The sequence below is a fragment of the Natrix helvetica genome (genome assembly GCF_964273705.1).
Source record: "Natrix helvetica genome assembly, chromosome: 6".
Taxonomy (NCBI): Eukaryota; Metazoa; Chordata; class Lepidosauria; order Squamata; family Natricidae; genus Natrix; species Natrix helvetica.
In genome coordinates this window covers 29,498,994-29,523,304 of record NC_138553.1, presented here as the reverse complement: position 1 = coordinate 29,523,304, position 24,311 = coordinate 29,498,994, and the positions used below count along the sequence as shown (strand labels likewise).

The following is a 24,311-nucleotide window of genomic DNA, read 5'->3' as shown; positions in this document are numbered from 1 at the left end:
CAATTACAAGTCTTTCTAGATTGTTCTTATTTGCTAGAATGTTCTGAACTCTTTTTGTAGGAGAAAAGCATTTATTTTGAGGGTTCTCAGAACTCTCAAGTATTGGAAGCCTGCCCAACATCAGAAGAGTAAGCTTCATCCTAAAGGCAGTTGTATATAATTTTGCATACATGGAGACTATCATATTTTCAGTAGATGCACATATCGAATAATGGACTATTATTCACACACTCATATAGAGATGTGTATGTATAGAAATAAATAAAAATAAAAGTGTTGGTGTAGCCATCAGAGGGAATGACACACGAAGTTTGTTCATTCTGTAGTCGAATGATACAACAAAGTGGTCCTTAATGTGGTCCTTTTTCAAACAAAAGATGGTTTGAAAAAGGGGAGGAAGAAAGGAAGGTTTGATGCTAAACATCTGAACAGATGAAATAAAAGTTGACTATAGCCACCTTCTAAATAGGCCATATGATAGAAAAGTGTTAATTTGAGATGGGGGTTGAAATGTAGTTGATGGGGATGCCGAACGTCTCCTGTCTGCATACAATTGATGTATTTGGGCCATAGAGAGCTCTTAGCTCCACCCTTTGACTTTCCCTCCCCCAGTGTTAAGCAACGAACCAGTCACAGAGACATTCATGCAGGGTATTAGGAGCAACCAAGCCTCCCTCCAGGAATGGCACTTCTGATAGTTCTCCCAGCACACAGCTCTTGAAAGCTACCAGCCTCGTGAAAAGAGAACAGACACAGAGAGAACAGAGAGGCTAGTGGGACACAAATTACAGCTAACTCAGGATTTGCCCGAGAGACCGGCTGATGTAAGTTTCCTTACCTGCACTTGGTAACTTGCTTCTTCTCTTTTTTTGCTTTCTCTCTCTCTCTCTCCTTTCTTTTTAACTAACTGACAGCTTTCACTTCACTTATTACTTTAGCAGATGTTAGCAAAGTTGCTACTGTTCTGTTCAAACTAACATAAACATGTAACTGGAAGTCAAATTTTAGTTTGGCTAATTTCATTGAAGGTGTTTGGGTCAACTTTATTTTTAAATATTGTTTCGCTATGGTTGGATAATATCTTACAGAAACTAAGTGGTGATAGAAGTAATGACGAACTAAAGCTAACAGCTTTGAATTTCCTAAAAGGTTTCTCTCCCCCCCCCCCCTTTAATCAGAGTGTAAGTGAAACAGGACAAAAACCTAAAGACAAAGTATTTGTATCCCCTCTATGCCGCTTTTACCTGTTGATTTCAAAGGGCACAATGTGTAACGACGCATTCTGAAATGTACGTCTTACACAATCACAAGGCGTTCATGTTGTGATCCTTTAATACTAAAACCACCTATTTCTCTTCCGCTGCCAATATTCTTGACTCCAGTCTCAAAAGAAGCTTATATTAGAAGCCATATTTGGAATGTAGTAGGACAAATTAGAACATGGAGATATTTTTTTTATTCTCACCCTTCTAAGACCACCTGAATGTATATTTTATGCTCATGTGTTCAAAAATTGGGTTGCCATATTAGAAACTTTCCCAACAAGAATTGGAAGCATCAATTAATTTGGACCTTGTCCTCCCATTTTTGATCATGGATTTTGCAAATGATAAAATATAGCCCTGGTTGTTGTTTTTTAAATGGTTACTGGCTGTTTGTTTGATTGTTCAGAAAGTTTGAACACTTTTGACTTTAATATTCACATCTATTTTTTAAATGGTAGTTCCAGCTTGAAGACTTGATTTTTGAAGGGTAAAATCAAGAGGAAACAATGACAGATGATCAAGACCTTTCTGAAGTAGAAATGAGTCCTGTTGGTTCTGAAGACCATCACTGCCTTTCACCAGGACCTTCCATGGCATCAGACACCAACTCTCATCTTACCAACTCCGGCAGTGGTGAGATGGGGAAAGTGAAGAAGGAACAACAAGATACAGAGGCAGATGATGATAAGTTTCCAGTGTGCATCCGGGAGGCAGTGAGCCAGGTACTGAGTGGTTATGATTGGACCCTAGTGCCCATGCCTGTGCGTGTCAATGGAAGCAGCAAGAGCAAGCCCCATGTCAAGCGGCCTATGAATGCCTTCATGGTGTGGGCTCAAGCGGCCCGGAGGAAGCTGGCTGATCAGTATCCTCACCTTCACAATGCAGAACTTAGTAAGACGCTTGGGAAGCTCTGGAGGTAAGAACAATTGGGCGGGTGGGGGGTAAAGAAACTGCATAAGGCAAGGTCAAGTAGAGGCACAATGGAGAGTGAGAGAAGCTCAGCAAGTATTGATTTAATGGATATATATATATATATATATATATATATATATATATATATATATATATATATATATATATATATATATATATATATATATATATATATATATATATATATTTGCGATTTATGGTGTGTTAAGATAGGCAGTGTCAAAGAACAGGCAGACAGCCAATAGAATGAAATATCCAGAGTGCTGTCAATATAAAAATTCGCTCATATTTTGATCTTGTCTATTCTCTTATCTCTGCCATGAGGCCCAGTTGACCTGGCCATTCAGTCTTAGGCCCATGAGCTTTTATTTCAGATACTATGTACTCTGCCCCTTCTCTTGGTCAGTTGTGTTCCTTCAGTCTAAAGCTTTGATCATCTTCTAATCCAAAGCATTTGACGTGCTGGCAGGGAATGATGGAAATTACATTTGGAGGCAGTTGGAGGGCACCCAAGTGGGATAGGCAAGTTTAAACCTTTGCTTCCTTGTCAAATCAAGAGTCTTTGTTCTGCTGGGGGAGCATCTAACACTGGAACAATGATTTTCAGGAATCCAACAACGTTGGAAAAGAGACGTTTTATCCTCTAAAACGATTCAAATAACTACATTTTTTTCCTCCATGAGCAAAACAAATGCTTCCTTTGGGGAGAAAGAAGAAAGTGATTATTAATGATGTGGTGAGATGCAGGTACAAAGAAAGAAGCAGTTTGTTCTTATTAGAAACCATCTCATTTTTAATCACAGGGACAAATAGTTGTCTGAAAGTAATATGATGATGGGCTTGGTATAGGATTAGTGACAAGCAGAGAGATGAGGAATTTAAAATTAAAGCTAGCATCCTCTATGTTGCCAGTTCCTTATTTATAAATAGGTAATACTTGGCTGATGAACTGGGATTTGTAACTTTTGGGTGATCAAACTGAGGAACGCAGTTATCTTTATGGAACTATACTACTCCGAACTTAGCAGGAACAAGCCAGCACTTACCCAACTGTAGAGATTGTTGCATTGTCCTTGCTCTTCTGTTATATGGACCTAGATTTGAGGAAGCACTTACATTTCAGAAGCACTATGTTTTCCCAGCATTCAGATCACATTAGATTGCTGCCAGGAGAAAAACGCAATCAATTATCACATCTAGAAGACCCTATTAGAATACAATTACGAGGATGTCAAGGGTATCCATTGGAGAGTGCCCATGGCATCATTGATTTAAAACAGATACAACTCACTGTACAGGTGCCATAATAATAGCTTGTAAAAGAGGACTCACAATGCAGCTGAAACTAAGTGGATGGAAACAAAGCATGGAAAGGCCTTTGATAGTTTCATCTTCACATCAGATAATCCTGATGCTATATCCTAAGGATTTATTTGCATAATTAAAATGGTTATTTTAGCAGGGTGCTTTTTTGCATTAGAAGTTAGCTGATCTTGTGGGGAAAGTATAAGCTGATTTATACACTGAAGTCTAATCAAACATTTAGAAAGATAATTAAGGGTAAAATATAAAATTTGCCTCTCTTCCTGTCATATTGCATTATAACTTTAGAATTTTGGACCTACAGAAGTTTCGTTCAGTCTCAAAGCCTCAGATGAGTTGGATTTGCTTTTGATTGATCATCCAAATAAACCTTAAAGTTGGATTCTGTTGCTGTGGGATATTATTTGGAATTCATTGTAACGCATTTGAAGCAATTAAACATCAATTTCATTTAACACTTCATAAAGGATAAATTAATTATATTATTTCTAATATGATCCTCGGAATTGGGATTTTAAAAATCTACTTTTATCCAGAGAGTGGAATGTTAGAAAAATAGCCTTGGAACAAAACAACATAAAATATTATCACGTGATTCCTTTAGACAAGGAAATATAAACAACAACGGACTCAAAATTCCAGGATCTAGCCACACTGTTTGCTTTCAAGACTTCGTTCTATCCCACCCGACTATCATTCCTTCAAAAGATCTAAATAAGGCTTAATTCATGTGATTCATTTTGCTAAGCAATTCGGTTATGGGGAGCAACATAGTCCCCATGTGATGTTGGGTTAAGAATTCCACTGCTTTTCTGGCACATTTATAACTGGCTTCAGCTAAAAGGCAAATGACTGACTAGAGTTCAATAGTGTACAATAGTACATATTGCATACTGAACTTACTATGTTCTTCTCAAGTAGGGCTGAAAATGTTTAAACTTTGAAGAGACGCTGGCTAATAGGACAAGCAACTGAGCTGGGCTAGTGATCTAACTTTATATGCAGCATGTTTGTTTGTTTTTAGTTACCTCCCTAAAATTGTTTGATACGTACTCCATTAAGACACTGGGATTTTCTTAGTGAAAACAAACTTAATATTAAGGATTTGGGTCTCAGTTCTTTGGCTATGTGATTTAAAGGCAACCATCTTTCTGGATTAGGAAGACGTGAAAACAGAGATATTGAGTGCAAGTCATATTAAATTGCAGAACCTCTGTGAAACCTATTCCCTCCAGTATTTTAGTTCGTCTCTTTGGTGCTGGAGAGCATTCACAAAATATTTGACAGACTAATTTGTTGATTCCGGTTTATCAAAATCTGTTCCAACTTCTTTTGATTAACTCAAGCAAAAAGGCTTCGTAAAAAATAAATTAATATAAACAAGCATGGTAGATCACAAATAAGATTTCTAAGATATCCTGCTCATACCTCATTTTTTCCCAAAATATCATACAGAAGCATTTTTGTAAGCAGTTTACGATGACTACTTAGATAAACTCTGGCTTCTTAAGGCTTTGAAGACATCATTATTTCAGGAGTCTGTTAGCATTCACTATTGCAGAGACTAGTAAATCTAGTGTTACTACTAATGCTGCTATTGCTGCTGCTACTACTAATATTTGGAGTTTGAAACCAGTTTAACATAGTTTTGACACAGAGACAGTTTAAGTCTTAGGAAACCACCAACCCATTCAATTAAAAATGACCTCTACTTATTTAATTTTATATTAAATAAATATTTATTTAACATAACCGTTATTTATTTAGTTGAAGAATTTTTAATGCATATTAATTTTCTTGATCCGTATAAACAATTATTTGTGAGGAGTTGTTCTTTGACCAGCTACAAATTTATTTCTGTGAATATTGGTATGTTAGTTATAAACTAGTAAATATAGACAGTATTGAGATATAAACCAATAAGGCAATCAATGTCTTTATTTAATTGCATTAAAATCAGTGAGAAATACATACTGCAAATGTTAAATCAGTGTCGATCATATTAGCAATGAGTAGATTAAATGGCAGTGAATAATATCTGTAAGCCCCTTCTTATTAGATCAAATCAGGGATCATCTTTCTATTTTTTTTCTCTGATTATTGGATGCAGTAATTATTGAACTATTACAATAGTGTTAAGAATCAACCATATTAAATATTGTGACTCCTGCAAGGGCAAATCAAATAAAAAGCATTTTGAGGTGCATCTCTTCTTTGGGCATAGTGGGTGATATACCAAATTCTTAGTTTATTTTAAAGTCAACTTCAAGCTCATTGATGATACTAGATTGTAGCCATTGGCTTTTGAAAATATCTGGTTTGAAAAGAGGACATGGAGTGATAGCCATATTTTTATGTTTTCATTTTCATAAATTTGATGCTGCACTTACTCTTATATTCATCTTATTATATTTTTGCCTGTATTTCAAAATGAGAGGCTATACCCTTAAACACATCAAAATAATGATGCATGTTGAATTCAGCAGAGTCTGCTTATTTATAAACACCGTTAGGGTACCACATGATCAGATCATCACACAGCTATACTTATAATTAATCATCATACAATTATTATTATTATTATTGGCTTGCTAATTATGCTCTATATTATAAAGAGTTCCATAGAATATTTCTGACTTCCTTTTTAATAGTATATAGTAATACACACACACACACACACACACACACACACACACACACAGTAATATATTGAAACAAGATATATCTATATATATATATTATTTCAAGCACAACTCTTGATCATATATATTTTCCTTTTTGCCTTAATATCCCATTATATTTATTGCCATTTGCTGTGGTCCTGCTTGGTTAGTTCTGGTTTTAGTAAAACAGTCTTTACTTTACTTTATTTTAAATTTCTAGACCGCCCCCTCTCCCAAAAGGGACTCGGGGCAGTCACAACATATCTAAGGGACTGGCTGCTTTCTCAATAATCCTCATTTATGTCTCTATTTGCTTTGTCTTGTTTGCTTTTGTTAACAAAAACTTCCTTGTATAGCTCTTCTCTTATACAGCATTTCTCTTTTTTCTCTTTTTATATCTTGTTGCCATTTTAAAATCATGCTAAATATTCTTTAAATAAATATTATCTTAATTATATAATCCAAAATAAATAAATAAATAAATAGATAGATAAATATTTCAAGTTTTTTAAAAATAAAACAATTTTACTTCATGCTTTCGATATAAAACTCACATGCAGCAGAACTTCAATCATTAAAATGCTAAGTTTGGAACCAAAGTCATTTTCTTTTCTGATCCCAGACATACAGAGGATATCTCCCAGATCTTGTGACCATGTTTCATGGGACCTACAGCTACCACTACTGTCCTTAAGACTTCCAGGAATTCTGAACACTAGAAGCCCCATGTCTTCCTTTCCAGGTAGATTAGACAGGAAACCGACCAGGTGACCTAATTCTACTTGACTGTAAGGCTGCATTAAGAAAATCTTGCAAGTCTGATAGTAGAAACTTTTCGCTGCCTCTTTTACTGTCTGGTAAATTAGGGATGTTCCTTTCTGCATTTTTTCCTCTGGCCATTATGCAGCTTCAGGTTGTATCCAGGTGCCATCTCTTCCCTCCATCTCCCAGGGGTATTCTCACATACCATTGCATCCATTGCAATCAAGGGGCAACACAATAAATAGCTTTCAGTGGATTGATGTTACAGTGATTGTATTGATTGAGTCACTTAACTTGGAAATGAACAATAACAATAACAAGTTATTTGGCCACCAGATGTCCTCCATGTATGTTGGACTACAACTCCCATACCGTGGAATCGAATGATGGTGATATAGTCCAATACCTCCAGAAGGCATCGGGCTACAGAAGACTAATTTATGGTACCAAAAAGCAAGAAAGGAGCTTTCATTTTTTTCCTGCGGTAAATGAAATAATGAAATAAAAGGCACTTTTGAGCAATGGTGGCCCCAGATGAGAAACAGCCTAGAAAATTCTGCAGAAATTGTCCCTGAATTGCACTTTTTAATACAAAAGGTGAATTAGTAAACATAAAAAGAATGGTCATGAACATTATTTAATTAATTCATTTTAATTTAGGTTTTGTTCTGACCTTTATATCCTTTTTAGGAGTGCAACTCTTGGCACACAGACGGCAAATGTAGCCAATGGCTCAAAAAACAGTCCATACCCTTGCATTAATGAAATGCTCATTGACAAATAATACTTTTCTTATGAAAGTGCAGGAAATATTTCAATCTCTTCGCTTATATGTTATAATAATAACTTAATATGTTTATTTCTTACATGCATACGTACGTCACCTGCTCTATCAATTCCTGATATTTATAGTATGCCAATAAATATCATAAACCCCAAATTACATTTTATTTAACAGATCTTTAAAAGCACAATCCAAGAAAACATAAAATAAAAAATGAGATTTACAAACTAATAAAACACAGAGTAAAAGTTTCAAAGTTAACATTAGACTAATGCTGCATTTAATAGTGATCAAAACCATGAGTAAAGTCAATATGATTCATATTATCTTGGCTATCTTAGTTAACTGTAGAATAGTTCCCAAATTGGAAATCCTCTCCCAGATGTTTCCAGTTTCAAAACTCTTGCATTCGGGGAAAGTTTCCATTGTCTTCCTAAATTTTTGCAAGGAGAGGGCTATCCTCACCTTGTGGGACGGGCTATTCCAGAGCAAGCAGTTAATATAGGAACCCGTCCAGGAATCAGAAACTGGCCTGATTCCTAAAGTAAAATTGAAAGTCTGGATTGTCGCATCTCTTGTCCTGACAAGCATGCCTGCACTCCTAAAAAGACAAACATACAGCCTCAATATTTATCTTTTATACAACACTTTCGGCCAGAGACTAAAACAAACTAACTTTGCCTCATGCGCTGTGTTTCCTGGACAAAAATGAAATAATTAAAATCAAAATCACAGTTTTCACTCTTATTTTAAAAGTGTAGATAGAATCTCCTCCTTGGTGTGGAATGAAAACCTGCTGATGAAGTTCTCTTTATTTTTTAAGGTATAGTCCAGAATATAACTCACCGGCACATAAAACGTAACCAACACCTTTACTAGCTGCATAAACCATACTGGTGTATATGCCTTGCTTCTCATCACATCTCCAAAGCATCTGCTATAGCTGAAGTGCAACTATTTTACTCCTTAGGGATTAAAGTACATGCCTTTGCCTGATATGTTGAATTTGTAACTGTTGTACAACCAGAAACCAAGACCACTTCAGCGCTATTCTATCCAGGAGATTTTTTTTTTTTAAAGAGTCTTATCAATATTTTTTTTTCAGTGGCAATATTCAAAAGGTTATTCCCCACTCATTCACCCAAATTCCCATATTATTGCTTCCACAGTCTGCTATAATGAGGAATCTTCCCACAATTTGGAAATTCCTCTGAATTTTTTACAGATAGGTATCTGCCTATCTGCCATTGTAGAAATAATACCTGCACCCCCATGGGAAAATTAATATTTTAATGGGAAGAGAAAACCTGGGTTTACTAAGATCCTTTAAAATTGTATTTTTTTTAGTACATCGTATGTGTTAGCTCGTGCTCTCATAATAAGGCTATAATTTATGCCTACAATATTCCTAGTTTACCGAGAACAGCTTGTCTAAAGTATCCTCTCATGTCGTATAGTTTTTACACGCAGTATTGGAGTTGAACTGAGATTTGGGGTAGTTCTCAACTACCAGGTTGCTCTTATTCTTAATCTATGATTTATGACCTCATGTGTAATGAATTTCTTACACAGTGCTATCTTTTATTGAAGGAATTGCATGTGCTTGCCTCATGTGTACGTTTTTATTTTTCCCACATGTTGATTATGTGCCATCACGTAAGTGTTAACTTTTAGCAACCGCACAGATAGATTTTCTCCAAAACAATCTGTTCCTAACCTCGTCCCTCAAGTCTTCCCAACGGTGTACTCATCACCACTCAAACTGAGTCCGTTCATTTTGCTGCCCTTCTTCTCTTTCCTTTTACCTTTCCCAGCATAATAGATTTCAGCCGAGAACTAGGTTCTTCACTTAGTGTGTCTGATGTAGAAAACAATTGAGCCTGACCATTTCTGCTTCAAGTGAGAACCCTGGGTTGATCTGTTTGGTGATCCGTTGGCTTGCTTTCTGGACGGTTCACAGTATTCTCCAAATCTTCTCCAACCCCAACATTCAAAGGCGTCAATATTTTTTTCTATCCTGCTTCTTCAAAGTCCTACCCTAGCTTTCATAGAGTGTAACTAGGAATGTCATTGGTTGCATTATATTAATTGTCATAGGTATATACATTACAGCATCTGAATATCGTTTGCCATCTGTATATGTTGGGAAATATATACTGTATAACAGCATTTTACATGAGTGCACATGTAAATTGGTATGGGAGCATTAACAGTGATATACCCAAGGGATATCATAAACTGTGCATGGGTTTCGTTAGATGCACAGGTTCATATCCAGAATATTTTCTTTGTAGTTCCTGGTTTTGCAGGGGCCATTATCTTTTTCCCCCAGAAGAAGGATAATTGCTAATTTCTTGCAGCAAAACCAATACTTTTGTGGCATCTTAAAAGATTAATAGACTTTCATGTTGTTCAATGTTGATTCTAATATTGATTTTAATATTGAAGATCAGTTCTGGAATACATAGAATTATATTTATGCCTGAAAAAAAAATTATTGGTGGTTTTAATTGTTAAAGACACTTTGAAATAAAATGTAGGTAATTGAACATTACTAAAAGTATTAATGTACTTTAACGCTAAGATGAAGAAAACAGAATTTTCAGTTCCTATGAATTTGTAGAACAAATCCCTAAATCTCTTCTAAAAATTAATTGCTGACCAATAAAAGGGATTCAGGCAAAGGGCTGTGATAGATGAATGATTTATCTGAATGATTACTGCATAAATAAAATGAAAATTGAGATATAATTTCATTTACATGTTTTTCTTCTGCTTACTACATAGTTAGTGGACAATGTAGATGATAATTCTCAATTGATACTGTTTTAATTCTCATCATGATCAAGCCAGATTTAGACATTAGGTTCAAGTCACAGTTTGCTTTTAAATGGTTTGTTGAATATTCAAAACTAGCTAGGTTCCCAAAACAGACTAAGCTAAAATCCATGGATGTTTAAAATGTAAATATGTCTATATCATTTTGAAGTTGAATGCAGTGAAAATGAAATTTTATCCATTTTGCCAATTTCAGCGAGGTCAGAGTAAGAGAAGTACAGAAGGTTTGTAAAAATTTTGCATTTTATAATTTGTTGCTTGGTTCTTCTTGAGGACTTTTTCTTTATGGAAATAGTATCTAGTGCCTAAATATTTTGCCAGATTCACCGAGAAAGCTACAGGGTTTTTCCCGCCCAGAAAATTCATGAGATATGGAAGCCTTGGAGATACTTTCAGATTGAAAGGGCATTTTTGCAAAGGCAGATGTGCAAAATCCCTAAAGAATTGTTGAGATAGATGTAAGAGTGGATTCTTCTACATGTTGTGAGGAGTGCGAGCCTGATGCATTTGGAAAGAAAGACAATAACAAAATCCGTATTTGTCATAATGTAAAAAGGCCAGGCTGCTGCATGTAGAGACTAAAATGCTACTATTTACAGCACCCTCTCCTGGACAAGATATCCAATAACACATTCCAACAGGAATAAAAACTGATCCCCAAAATAAATCCATAGGAATTTACTGAGGTTGCAAAAAGGAAAGAATACTTAGACTTGCGATTGCCTAATTGCTGCATGCATTCATGAGAAGAGGAAGGTGAATTTCTCATAAAAAATTGTCATTAACATTCTCTGATGTACAGTACGTTTAGTTTTTGATGAGCAAATTCAGGTATTCGGAAGAGGATCATTAAGCACGGAACACTGCAAGATATGTTAAGCATCAGGTCAGTGCACCAGCCATGCACACAGAGCAAAAACCAGTATGCTAGTTTGGTGAAAGTGTTCCTGAGAGTTTCTGACAGTATCATGGTACATAAGTGACTGCACATCTTTCCATGTATTTTTTTAAATCAAATAACTCAATGTTCCCAATTCGATGTCCTCAGATTTGTTGGCCTCTAAATCCCTCATTATTCCCAATCAACATATTTATGAAAATATAAGAATACCGACCAAACCAAACCCCATCTCAGACCAGGATTTTGTTTCTCATTGATCAACTGGATGCTCACAAGTAGGAGACCTAGACATATTTCTCTTCTGCTGTTCTTTGCCTGCAACTAATTTTAGAGCAACACTGCCTCTAATGCAAAGATAACACTGATTTTTCAAAACTAATAGACCTTAATCGATCTCCCTCCATGAATGTATTCATTCCACCTTGAAAGACAACTAAATTAGGATTATTATGCACTGTTTGAAGAAGTGCTTTCTTTTGACTGTTCCGAATGTCAATCCGGTCAACTTCAGTGGATCACAAGTTGGCCCAGGTGTTTTGACAGAGGAACAAAAATGTCTCCCACCCCACTTTCTTAATGCCATGCTGCATAAACAGTTCGATTGCCTACCAACCCCTTCCTCAGGTGCCTTCTTCCCAAACTAAGAATCCTGTATGTTCTATTTTTGATTTGTTAAGGAATCTCCTAACTATTCACGCCTTTGCAACTATATCTCTTATTATATCTTTCTTTCTACTGCGACCATAAATATACTGGTAAATAGTGTTCCAAACATAGATGTACCATTGATGTATATGATGAAAAAAAAATGGCAATGTTATTCTCAATCCATTTCCTAATGATTTCTAGATGGAATCTGCTTTTTTCAACAACGGTTGTGGATAGAGTTATCCTCTTTGTTGATTCTGTTTCTTGATTAGTTCACAGGCAGCTCAGATCACATTGATGTATAGATGAAGTTAGATTGTTACCTTATTGTGCATCATTTAATGTTTAAATTGAAATTCATAGTTTGCCATACATAGTTAGGCTGGTTAGAAATCAATGGTTGAAACACAGCACACCTTGAGATGGAGGCCCAGGTTGGAGGTAGGTGGGTGCAATAGCTCAGGATATGCCCTACCTTTATCACTATCCATCCAATAATATTGGCACATCAAAATTAGGCATGCATAATCAATAAAATTGTAGCAAGAAAATTGTGGAGGGATAATATTGATGCTGTTTTTCCTGGTTCCTTTTTCATTATGCCTTAGCGCATGCACTGTTATTCATGAGTTGAGGAGTGTGAATTGCATCCAATGTTTTTATATTAATATTCTCAGAAAAAAGTCTGACAGCATAGGAAAGTGAGAAAATTGTTCAGCTTGTATTTGCATGAAATCTACTAAATTATTTGTCCTAAACCAATACTCAAACAAAACTGCAAATTATCCTTCAGGAATGGTACTTTTCTGATGAAGCAATTCTCCACTCTGTATTGCACATTCTAATATGCACATTGGGAAAAATTAAGGAAAATGCATATGCTAATAAGAATGGCACACAAAAAAGAATGCCAAATTAAAAAAATGGACAGTCTTCTTGATCCTTTTGTAGTTGTGAAGAAGGGAGTGATATCAACAGATGTAGATTGTCCTAAAGCTACACTTTCAGACTTTATTTTCTTTGTCTATAGAAAACTCTATATGAGTACGGGAGCATAAGCTTATCTTTTTGGCATGTGGCCATTTAGATTTGATGTTAGGAATGATTTGTGCAGATTGGGAAGAACTTCAGATCTTTAAAACGCCCTTTCTTTATAGAAAGTGAACTTTTTGTACAAAAGAAAAAAATATGCTTAGCATTTCTCTAGAAGTATCTTGTTCCAAATCCCAAAGATGGCACATTACTGTCAGTTACTGTGTTCAGCTAGATTTGGCTGGTAGAAATGATGACTTTAGAAACGTAAAACAAATAATTAAGTAGATAGTACAAACATCCATTTCAATTAAATTTCCATTAAATTTCAGACACATATTATCAGCAGACAAAACATTTACAACAGCACTCATTGGAAATAATAACATTGTCTTAGCACTGCTAAATTAATGAACCCCACAATGGGGCAGAAAACAGTTTTATTCAATTGAAACCCAGATTAATACTAATGATTTTGATAAAGTCTAAATTAATATCATGCTGAAATTTTCTTAAGCCTGTTTTCTATATTCTTTATCTGATAAAATCAAATGTACAAAATATAACCTATTATCTTTTAGCTGTTGCTTGTTTGAAGCATCTTTTTTTTTAACTTAATGGCCTATCAAAAAGTCAAATATGAAATGGTAGAAATTTTAAAGTACATAATTAGAGTTTTCAGTCTCAACCTAAATAACTTTGAGCCATGTTATGTTGGAATAGTGTTGTCATAGCCACAATGTTCAAACATCTGCAGTTGTCTATGTGTATTCATGCTGAATGTGTGATCTTCCATCCTCCACCTCCCCTCGTTTTCATTGTTCACCACACTGATTCAGCAGTAGCTGCTACTGATGAGTAAGTGGGGACGGTTGTGACTTTATCGCTTGCAGTCACCCTCAGCAATATTTACCAGATTTCTACTGTTGTGACAGTGAAAAACCAAGATTAAAAGACCATCTCTCACTGATGTTATAGCCAATGTGAAAACTTTACTTGAACTGAGTGAAATATTCTTTCTTTATGGGTCAGGGAACTGGAAGTTCAGCTAAAGGTTTCTTAGGACTAATAGCTTTACAGGATGGTTTGCCTTCCCCCATCTGCTTTGGTGGGGGTTATTGTGTATGGGAGGGGAGGTTGCATCCAATTCCTGTTTAAAAAGCATAGAAACAAGGAGATTGAATTTTAAAAAATGCAGATCTTTGCCTGCTCGTATCACTTTTTATTTATTACAACTGGTTTGGTTAGGTAGAAAGAGATGGGTAGATCAACGTGGATTTGATTGCAATTCATTGAAAGATGGTGAAAACAAATATGCAGAGGTTCAGTTCTGGGTACAAAGGCTGATACAAAAAGAATTGAAGCTGATTTTGTAGTAGCATGGAACTTCCTGTCAGTTGTGTTTTCATAAAACAGCACAATGAAGGGCGATCCTTTTAATAAAAGGCACATCCTGCCATGTAATAGTCCCGCTGCGATGGAGATAGACAATTCTTAAATATGATTAAAAAAATATTATGTAATGCCACCAGAAGAAGTAGCCCATTGAATCACTGATGAAAGCAGACACTGAAGAAGAATGTTTTTATTTATTTCATTTATTTATTTTCGTCAAGTATATATTAGATAACAGATATAAGTTTAAACATGATTATGAATACATGAAATGAATATAAATAAAAGGACGTTGGTGTGCTTATGCACGTTCCTTACAGACCTCTTAGGAATGGGATGAAGTAAACGGTCTACTACTACTACAGACAATGTCTGTTGGTTCTATGTATCTCCAAGCAAGGACTGAAAGTGTTGGCCATCTTAAAGATAAAGGTAAAGGCTCCCCTCACACATATGTGCTAGTCATTCCCAACTCTAGGGAGCGGTGCTCATCTCTGTTTCAAAGCGGAAGAGCCAGCGCTGTCCAAGGACATCTCCGTGGTCATGTGGCTGGCATGACTAAACGCCAAAAGCACATGGAACACTGTTACCTTTACACCAAAGATGGTCCCTATTTTTCTACTTGCATTTTTTACATGCTTTCAAACTGCTAGATTGGAAGAAGCTGAGACAAGTAACAGGAGCTTACCCCGTTACGCAGCACTAGGAATTTGAATCACCGAACTGCTGGCCTTTCAATCAATAAGCTCAGCGTCTCAGCCACTGAGCCACCGCAATCCTTGTTGGCCACCTTGTGTAGACCCTCTTTTCTGTTGACAAGTATTTAATACCAAGCAGGTTAAAAGGTTCTGAATGAATTTTCAGTGATTTTTTGTTTTATCCCAGAATAATATTCAGAACTTTTCAAGTACCGTAGGTTCATTGGCTTGCCCAGATTTTATCCTTCCAGAAAATAATTGTCAATTGAGTATTGTTGAGCTGGGACTCTACTTTAGCTTTTTAAACCCATTGAAGAACTCTACTTGGAACAATTCAAGACAAAGGAGGAGGGTGGTTTGGATCTCTGAATGCAATCCATAGAGCCACAATGAGAATCAGGAAATCTGGCATTTAACTAGAAGATCAGTGTTTTTAATATCCTGGATTAAAACAATGAAGTAAAAGAATGAAATTTTGGGCGTATAAGCCATTCAGCACCAGGTGATGTGATAGTAAGTCAAGCTTTCAAGGGACTGCTGCAGGTCATAGAAAAGAAAAGCCAAGTCTTTTGTTTGCCCATTAACTTTGTTATGAGCTGTTAATCAGTATTTAGTATTTTTGTTCGTATAAAAAACTAAGCCAGAACATGTGTGATTGATTTTGTATTGTTAGCAATATGTTGTGTGAATACAGTCTTAGTTTATAAACCATGGTTTCTGAGCTAGTAATAATGTGCAAACTAGCCAGCAAACCATTTAAAAACCATGATTTATGTGATGTGTGAACCTAATCTCTGCTTGGCTTTCTAATATTAAAGTCTGCTTGGATGTTAATTTCAATAATGTAAGACCCTTCAGATCTTGCACAGACTCACAGAAACTCAACTCAATTTAGTATTTTGGTGCTCCTTCCCAGAACTTAATCAAAATTCTTAACTGGAAATCTTGTACAGAGTGACAGGCTTGCATGAGAATTTACAACTGTGTCTAAATTAGCTGGAAACCACACAAGAAACACCGGGGAATTGTTCTGTTTCTCATTGAATCGGAAAGAAACAGCATTTGTGGACAGAAACAGTAGAGTCGGTCCATGTTTTAACAAGAAATACTGTGGGGTGATATTCAGAATATAGCACAGCAGATCTTGAGATCTAAGCTGGCTGGAATTTTTAGTAATCAGAACCCAGGTTGTAGAAACATGACCTAAAACTAAGCTATATATCCCCGAAACCTATCGTTATGCTAATAGGCTAACTAAAATAGTCTCTTGGAGGAATGTAGAGAAATATCTAAAAACAGGTGCTGTTGTACTGAAACATATTCTTTTGTAAAATATGCCCATTTTCTTCTACGACTATTTTTTGCACTTTGAGAGACTCATTGTTGTTGCCTGTTGTCATGGTCCCTCCTTCTTTTGAGAGCAATTTCAATCTTAACATGATGTAATTCATAAACCTTTCAGCTTGTTTGAAGAACAAAGGCACAAAACCAACCAGTACCTCAAAATGTTCAACAGGTGTAGGTGAACATGGCAAACCTGATGATTTAAGGCAGAAAGAAATAGTTCCAGGCATTAGGTTTTACTACCTGCATCCATGTTTCCATAAGTCCTTTATTTCTTTGATTTGGAAATTAATTCCCCCCTTTTTAAAATGATAATCCAATTGACAATTAATAGATTATAAGCATGTTTGCAAGAAGATGATAGAAGGATATGGGAAAAAGGAGCTAAAACCAGAAAAATAGGAATGCACTGTTATCATTATGGCATTACGCAAAGGAGCTGGAAAGTATTTCTGTACTAGGTTCAGAGGAAATGGGAATGTCCTTACAGCTTTTCCAGCTCTTACACCTGAGAATGCTTGCCTCTTTTATTTGACTCAAGGCACAGAAGTAACTTTTTCAAATGCTATTGAATGGGAGGTGGAAAGCGGTAGCGCTATTTAGAGGCCAAGGCAAGGTCTCTGGCCATGCTCTGGTTGTTATTATAACACGCAATTATAGAGTGGTTAATTCACTAGTCATCTATGCTTTAAATGATGGATCAATTAAATATACATTTTGTCAAAATCTTTAAAATCTGCCTTTTCTTGCCTTTGCTCTCCTCCTGAAGATGAAATATTTTGAGGCAGAGTTTGCTAGAAATCAATGGAAATGATCATAGACCTAATTTGTGTACTCAATATATATTGTATTTAGCATTTTATTTTGACAGCCAAAGTGGCAGAAAACTGGGCCATCGTTTTCATGAGGGGAAAGGAGAGCAAAGGCAAGAAGAGAAAAGTTATATGACTTTTGTTTTCTACCTATATAGGGAGATAGGATTATCTTGAATATTTTTGTTTGATTCCCCAGCCTTGTAAAACCCTAGAAACAATAAACCAGTATGGTTTTGTAATTTCTATACCAATTAAAACTAAGATCCATGTGCTAGCAAGCAATGCCAAATAAACAAATCTTGCAGTCCTAATAAAATACTGTTTCACATGTTTCAAGCAGCTGCTTGATATTTACAACAAATACCAGAGCTCAAGCTTTTGTTCCAATGAAGCTGTCATTATAACTCCATGTTTACATATTATGCATTGAACATTGTGGCTGCCAATCTCTGTGCCTGATTTATAGTGCCTTAGACTGGAAGTCTTGGATGTTGCAAAATTAAGTCCCAATTAAAGCAACTCAATTAGCCAGTTTTAAAATGCAAATGTGTAAAACCATTTTGAGGTGTTTTTTTCCCCCTAGCCATGCTGGAAGCTTGTCAGCACTTCCGGACTTCGGGGAAATGGGTTCCCGGAAGAGTTTGAAGGCTGCAAAAAGTGGGGTTTTGGGATGTACTGGCCCATCCTTGGTATATATTCAGATGCTTTCAGAGTGCTGATAGGTGCCAACACTTCATGAAGAACCATTTCACACACAGAAACAAAGCATTGTAATTTATTCCCAGTTCATGCAATGACAGAACATCTGAATAACAGAATAATATTAAATAATAATGTGAATTGAAGCTCAGACATTTTATGGTTTAATCTTTCTTTCTCTTTCTTTCTCTCTAATTTATAGACCTGCCCATCTTAATCTCATGACCTTGGGCAGCGAACAGCAGTTAAAAACATAAAGCAACAATAATAGCATACTAAAGATTGGCAGCCAAGGTAAAAACCATCATAACCATCAATGCAGGTATCCCATGGACTCTCATTTTGATTCCGTGCCCGGTGGTACGTTCTTCAAAACCATCCAAAAGGTTAGCAAGGTTGGGGCTAATCTAATGATGCTCCAAAGAGTGGCCATCACAACAGGCTTTCTTTCTTGGTCCTGCTATTGACGACAGTTGGGACTGCCCGGATATATATAATCAGGAAGAAGTGGCCCCTCAAAATCTAACCCTATGCCATGGTGGGGTTTATATTTACATAAACAAATTGAGTATTTATTGATAAAAGCAAAATCCACTGATCTATTTGCTAAACAAGAAATAGCCAAAATAATTATTCATAGGTTATTTGAGGAATAAAAATATTAATTCTGTTTGTTGTTTGTCTATCAAACAGAGGTTTTTCCCCTCACTGGGCAAGACAGAAAAAGGTATCTCAACAATTTGAGATTTGTTTTGTTAAAATTTAATGTAAGCAATAATATTTTGGGGCACGGGGAAGACAATCTGTAATTTGAATATAATATATATAGTATAGCAAATTTTACACAGCAATCATTCTGGAGTGGGCTTTATAGTACCATTAAACAGACGTGGTGACGCAGTGGTTAGAATGCAGTACTGCAAGCTAACTCTGCCCACAGCCAGAAGTTCAATCCTGACCAGCTCAAGCATTTGATTCTTCCAAGGTCAATAAAATAAGGACCCAGATTGTTTGGGGCAATATGCTGACTCTTAAACTGCTTATAGGGTGTTGTAAAGCACTATGGAGCAGTATATAAGTCCAAGTGCTATTGCTATAAAACAGTCAATTGATTGACTCAGGTGGTAGATGCTGAAAGACGGGGAACAAAGTTACATGTTGAAGTGATACCTGCCTTATATTTCCCCTTCTTGTGGTATACCTGCCTATATTTCCCCCCTGTGGAAATAATCTAAACAGATAGAGAAATTTTGAGCATTTTGAAACTCCAGATAATAGGTTTTCTGTTCAAGGCTCCATAATGCTACTTAGTCAACAACCCTGCCCACTTGCAGTGACTTAGCAGGAAATATTGTCTCAAGAAATAACACAAGCCACTTAGGGATTATGTTAAGCGATTGAAAAATTCTTGAATAGATGAGGCTATGAAATTAGAATCTGATTGGTCTCAAAGTTAGCGTTGGGCTCAAACTGGTCTCAGTGGCAATCCCCATTAAGAAGCAAAATTCAGAATGTGTTAAAGAGATAGTTTCTCTTCTTTACAAAAAAGCTTGCAATAACCCAGTGTAGATTTGGGCAGTCATTTTGCTGGATAGCAGGTTTCGCCTTCTTTACCCCTTGTTGATCAAAAGTAAAACATTCTCCTGCATCTGTATGGGATTTTTAAGAGGGAGGGATACTATGTATTGTTATATATGGCATTTTTAAAACAAAACAATACTCCATTTACACAGTGTCTGTGAGAATTTTTTGAAGATGACATCTGGAGATCAAAATATTAGCCACCTAATGTATGTTAGCCCCAATCTGAGAAATAAAGCTGCCATAGCAAACGCATATTACGGATTTAACGTGTGATGTAGCTTGAGCCATGGAAAGAAATACCAGAGTGTACCAGTCTCTCACAGTTTCATTTAATCCTGGATGTTTGTTCTGTGAATACATTGAAAAAGATTGTATACAAATGGAAATTGATCTTATTACCAAAAGACTAGAATTTGTACAAGTGTATGATGTAAAATTTTCCCACTTGTACAATCTGTGAGGAACATCTTTCTGTTCCATTTCAGTGAAATTGATTACAAACATTTAACCAATTCTCCTAAATAAAAATTTCACGCATTACAAGGCTCGGTAGGTCAGTAGAAAAACATGCACCAGATGTGCTTTCCGTGTTTGTGTGCCTTCAGGTCAGCTTGACTCCTGGCAATTGTCTGGACAAGTGCCTGCAGTTTTCTTGGCAAGATTTTTGGAAGTGTTTTGCCATTGCCTGCTTCTTATGGCTGAGAGAGAGGAGGGGAGGAGCTGGCCCAAGGTCACCTAGTTGGCTTTATGCCTAAAACAGGATTAGAACTCCTGGTTTCTAGCACAGAGCTTGTAGCCATTACACCAAACTGGTTCTCAGCTAAATAGAAGACATAGTTGTTTACTGTTGCTCATGCCAGTGAATTTTACATAAAAACGTGATTAGGGCAAAAAGCTTTGCTGATGTGCTAAATTGAAATCTGCTCATGATATGAGACAGAGCTTTGACTAGCTGAGTGTAGCATTCTTGCTGAGTTCAAAAGAAAATGGCTGCTGATGTTTCTGGTAGCACCACCGATTATCTTAAAAGTTCTCACTGCAAAATTTCTGGTCAACCTCCTTCCAGCATCATGGTAGAGCAACTTTCAACATCTCCTCTTTGCTGATCTTCTTTCCCATCTGCAATGCTGTGTCTGGTAGTCATTAATGGGTTTCTATTATCAATTGATACGATCCTGATTATCTAGAATTCCCCTTTTAAAACATGGGTCACTTACATTTCTTCCTGTTCTCTTCTCTCCCCCACCTCTTAAAGATTACTGAATGAAAGTGACAAACGACCTTTCATTGAAGAAGCAGAGCGGCTAAGGATGCAGCACAAGAAGGACCACCCTGATTATAAGTACCAACCACGGCGTCGGAAAAACGGCAAGGCTGCCCAAGGAGAAAATGATGGGCAGGCTGATGGGGAAGCTGGTGGAGCTGCAGCTATTCAAGCCCACTATAAGAATGCCCATTTGGACCACAGGCATCCTGGAGAAGGATCTCCCTTGTCTGATGGGCATCCTGAACATTCTTCAGGTGAGTTCATAAATTGAGCCAGCAGTCAGATCCACAGCAATCTGGATTCTAGTGGCATGGTAAACCAGGAACTGCCTAAATATAGAGCAGAATCATGAAAACCACAATGTATTTTTCTGACAAAGCTGAACATTTAATTGAATTGGCATAGATGAGTATCATAACAAAAGAGTGATATCACAATTGCCACAGCCCTCAGCTCACAATTACATCTTGCAATTGTGCTTTTTTACTTATTACCAGCCTCTTTGTTCCTTCCTTCTTTCCTTCCTTCTTTCTTTCTTTCTTTCTTTCTTTCTTTCTTTCTTTCTTTCTTTCTTTCTTTCTTTCTTTCTTTCCCTTTTCATTGGAAGCTCTTGTGAAGCCACCCCAAGTCAGGAAGTGCCTAAATCAAATAAAACAAACCAACAAATGACTAAGCAGTCTGTGTAATGAAGGTAAAAAACTTAACTAAGATACTGGTTTGTCATGTTTCGTTCTTAATGGAGTCAAACTCTGGTAACCTGGAAAGGATCCAATCCAAATATAATGTTGCTATGAAAGTTATATTTGTATAAACTGAACAGTTTACCCACACTCTCTGTGATGTCAACCTTACAGGTCAGAGCCATGGTCCTCCCACTCCACCAACTACACCTAAGACGGAGCTCCAGACGGGTAAGGCTGACTCCAAACGGGATGGGCGTTCCCTTGGGGAAGGAGGAAAGCCTCACATCGACTTTGGCAACGTGGATATCGGGGAGATCAGCCACGAAGTGATGTCCAATATGGAGCCCTTTGATGTCAACGAGTTTGATCAATATCTTCCACCAAATGGACACGCTGCTCACCCAGGCCATGTGGGGGGTTATGCCACAGCTGCTGGTTACGGCCTTGGTAGTGCCCTGGCTGCAGCCAGTGGACACTCTGCCTGGATCTCCAAGCAGCATGGAGTCTCTTTGTCTGCTGCCACATCCTCAGTGGTAGATTCGAAGACACAAGTAAAAACAGAGGGCTCTACTCCTGGGGTTCATTATACTGACCAACCCTCCACTTCCCAGTTAGCTTACACATCACTCAGTCTGCCCCATTATGGCTCAGCTTTTCCATCTATATCCAGGCCCCAGTTTGACTATCCTGATCACCAACCTTCAGGACCCTATTACAGCCACTCTAGCCAGGCTTCTGGCCTCTACTCAGCCTTCTCATATATGGGGCCCTCTCAGCGTCCTCTGTACACTGCCATCTCTGACCCAGCCCCTTCCGTGCCACAGTCCCACAGTCCCACACACTGGGAACAGCCTGTGTATACAACCCTCTCAAGACCCTAGGGAATGGGGAGCAGTGACCAAAGCAGCAGCGGAAAGGCTCCAAAGAATCAGCCCCAGAAGATGAGCCTCCAAGTTCCAAGGTCTTTTGGTGTCATCCATTCGCCAGAATCCACAGAATATCCGGGGATGTCTATCATGACCACAGTTATCGATGGCTCACCTGGCTGGAGGAAGGTTCCCAACCACCCCCCCTACTCCCAGTCCCTGAGTGGCTTTCAAGATCCCATAGGCCTTCTAAAGGAGGATGATTCTAGGCATGGAGCAACAAGTCATGGTTGGTTTTTGTAAGGCAGATTGAGGGTTTAAATAATACAAGAAGAATAAAATTGAGAGATAATTCCTCCCTTCTCTTCCCCCATCCTCAATTGCCCAAACACTCCATCTGACATTTTAAGAAAGAAACCAATAACCATAACTTTGCCACAGTCTATTGTCAAATTATGGCTAGAGCTGGGCACTCTGTGGTGGATATGTTACAGAAGAAATGCAGTGATGCAGCTGCTGTGGACAGAGCTCTAGGACATTCGTGCTTCAGAGTTGCACATGCATGAAATTTAGTTCTCCATTGGAACATCACCCTGCGCTTGCTTTTCCTGTTGTACTTGGCATCTCAGTTTCCGCCTATCTATTCCATAGCCTCTCTACTGCCTGGCTCTCTTAAGACTTAACTACACAGTACATTGGACTCAGGAACTGTATTATATGATCTGGCCACCTTTGCATGTAAGTGTATCGATGTGGGCACACCTGCTGGTCCCTCGACCATAAATGGCAAAACAGACTGAAATGTCGTCCTTGGTAATGAACGTTTTGTATTCCTAGTCTGTTCCCAGTACTTCATGGTTCCCTTCTAACTCTCCCAACTATCCTTCTAATAGTCAAAAAGATATCCTGCCAAAGCCAATGTTTTTTCTTCTGGCACGCTTATGAATGTGTGTTTCCATGTATGAGTGTGTATATGTGGATGTAGGGAAATTGAGGAAAGAGAGCAAGTCAGTATGGTTTTTTCCTACATGCTTAATTAGAGAACAAAATTGCCATAGCATTACTGTTATCATTTCATGAAACATCTCAAGATGTTTGGGTGCCTGGGGCAGAATGTTCCAATAGTATCCAGGAATGGTAACAAGGTAGTAAAAATATTAGCTGATCCTTTGCTGCCCTTCAATCATTCACCAAAATCGGCTATGAATGGAGGACTGTGTTACCATGCCTTTTGGTCACAATGTAAAAGCATGAAAACATCAATGCACTAGAAGCAACAGATGCTATGCAATGCAAGTACATGAGAAAAGGCCATTACTGGCTGCAGCAGTGTTTCTCAACCTTGGCAACGTGAAGCTACATGGACTTCAATTCCCAGAATTCTCCAGCCAGAATCTTCAAGTTGTCAAGGTTGAGAAATACTGGGCTATAGTATTGTATGTTACCGTTACGTTTTGTTCTTCCCAACACCTTTAGACTGAGACAGCTGAGGCTTGCCTGCCCCAAGTTATGAACTTATATATGCTTACTTCCATGTTCAGCTATGGATAATTATCTTTTCTCTATGGTATTTGAAAAGAACATGTAGTATGGCTGTATCTCTTATAATCTATTAACTGCTATGCACCCTTATTTATGCAAGTAGCACATCTTTTCCTGTCCCCAATGCTACAAACTTAAGTTGTCCTAGCATCATTAACTTTGCATCAAATGTATGGAGTAATAAACTTAAAATGTTTTAGCTATGTATGTCGATGTGTGTTTCCTATTTTGATCTATGCTCTGCCTCATATCCCTCCAAAACTGGCTGA

General features: G+C 37.3%; 1 protein-coding gene across 1 annotated transcript; it reads left to right on the top strand.

The window, feature by feature from the left end:
* The first annotated feature begins 641 nt into the window (after positions 1-641).
* Positions 642-24,301, top strand: SOX10 (SRY-box transcription factor 10). The gene is made up of 4 exons (XM_081958516.1): positions 642-824; positions 1,724-2,181; positions 20,940-21,205; positions 21,806-24,301. Exons 2-4 carry the CDS (start codon positions 1,772-1,774, stop codon positions 22,513-22,515), a joined length of 1,386 nt encoding a protein of 461 aa, XP_081814642.1. The 5' UTR covers positions 642-824; positions 1,724-1,771; the 3' UTR covers positions 22,516-24,301.
* Positions 24,302-24,311: the final 10 nt, after the last annotated feature.

What these genes read in the sequence shown, in the direction of transcription:
- SOX10 (XM_081958516.1), top strand. Translation starts at nt 1,772, where the DNA reads ATGACAGATGATCAAGACCTTTCTGAAGTAGAAATGAGTCCTGTTGGT. An exon ending in ACGCTTGGGAAGCTCTGGAG is followed by an intron (nt 2,182 to 20,939) that starts GTAAGAACAATT and finishes CACCTCTTAAAG; the next exon opens with ATTACTGAATGAAAGTGACA. An exon ending in GCATCCTGAACATTCTTCAG is followed by an intron (nt 21,206 to 21,805) that starts GTGAGTTCATAA and finishes TCAACCTTACAG; the next exon opens with GTCAGAGCCATGGTCCTCCC.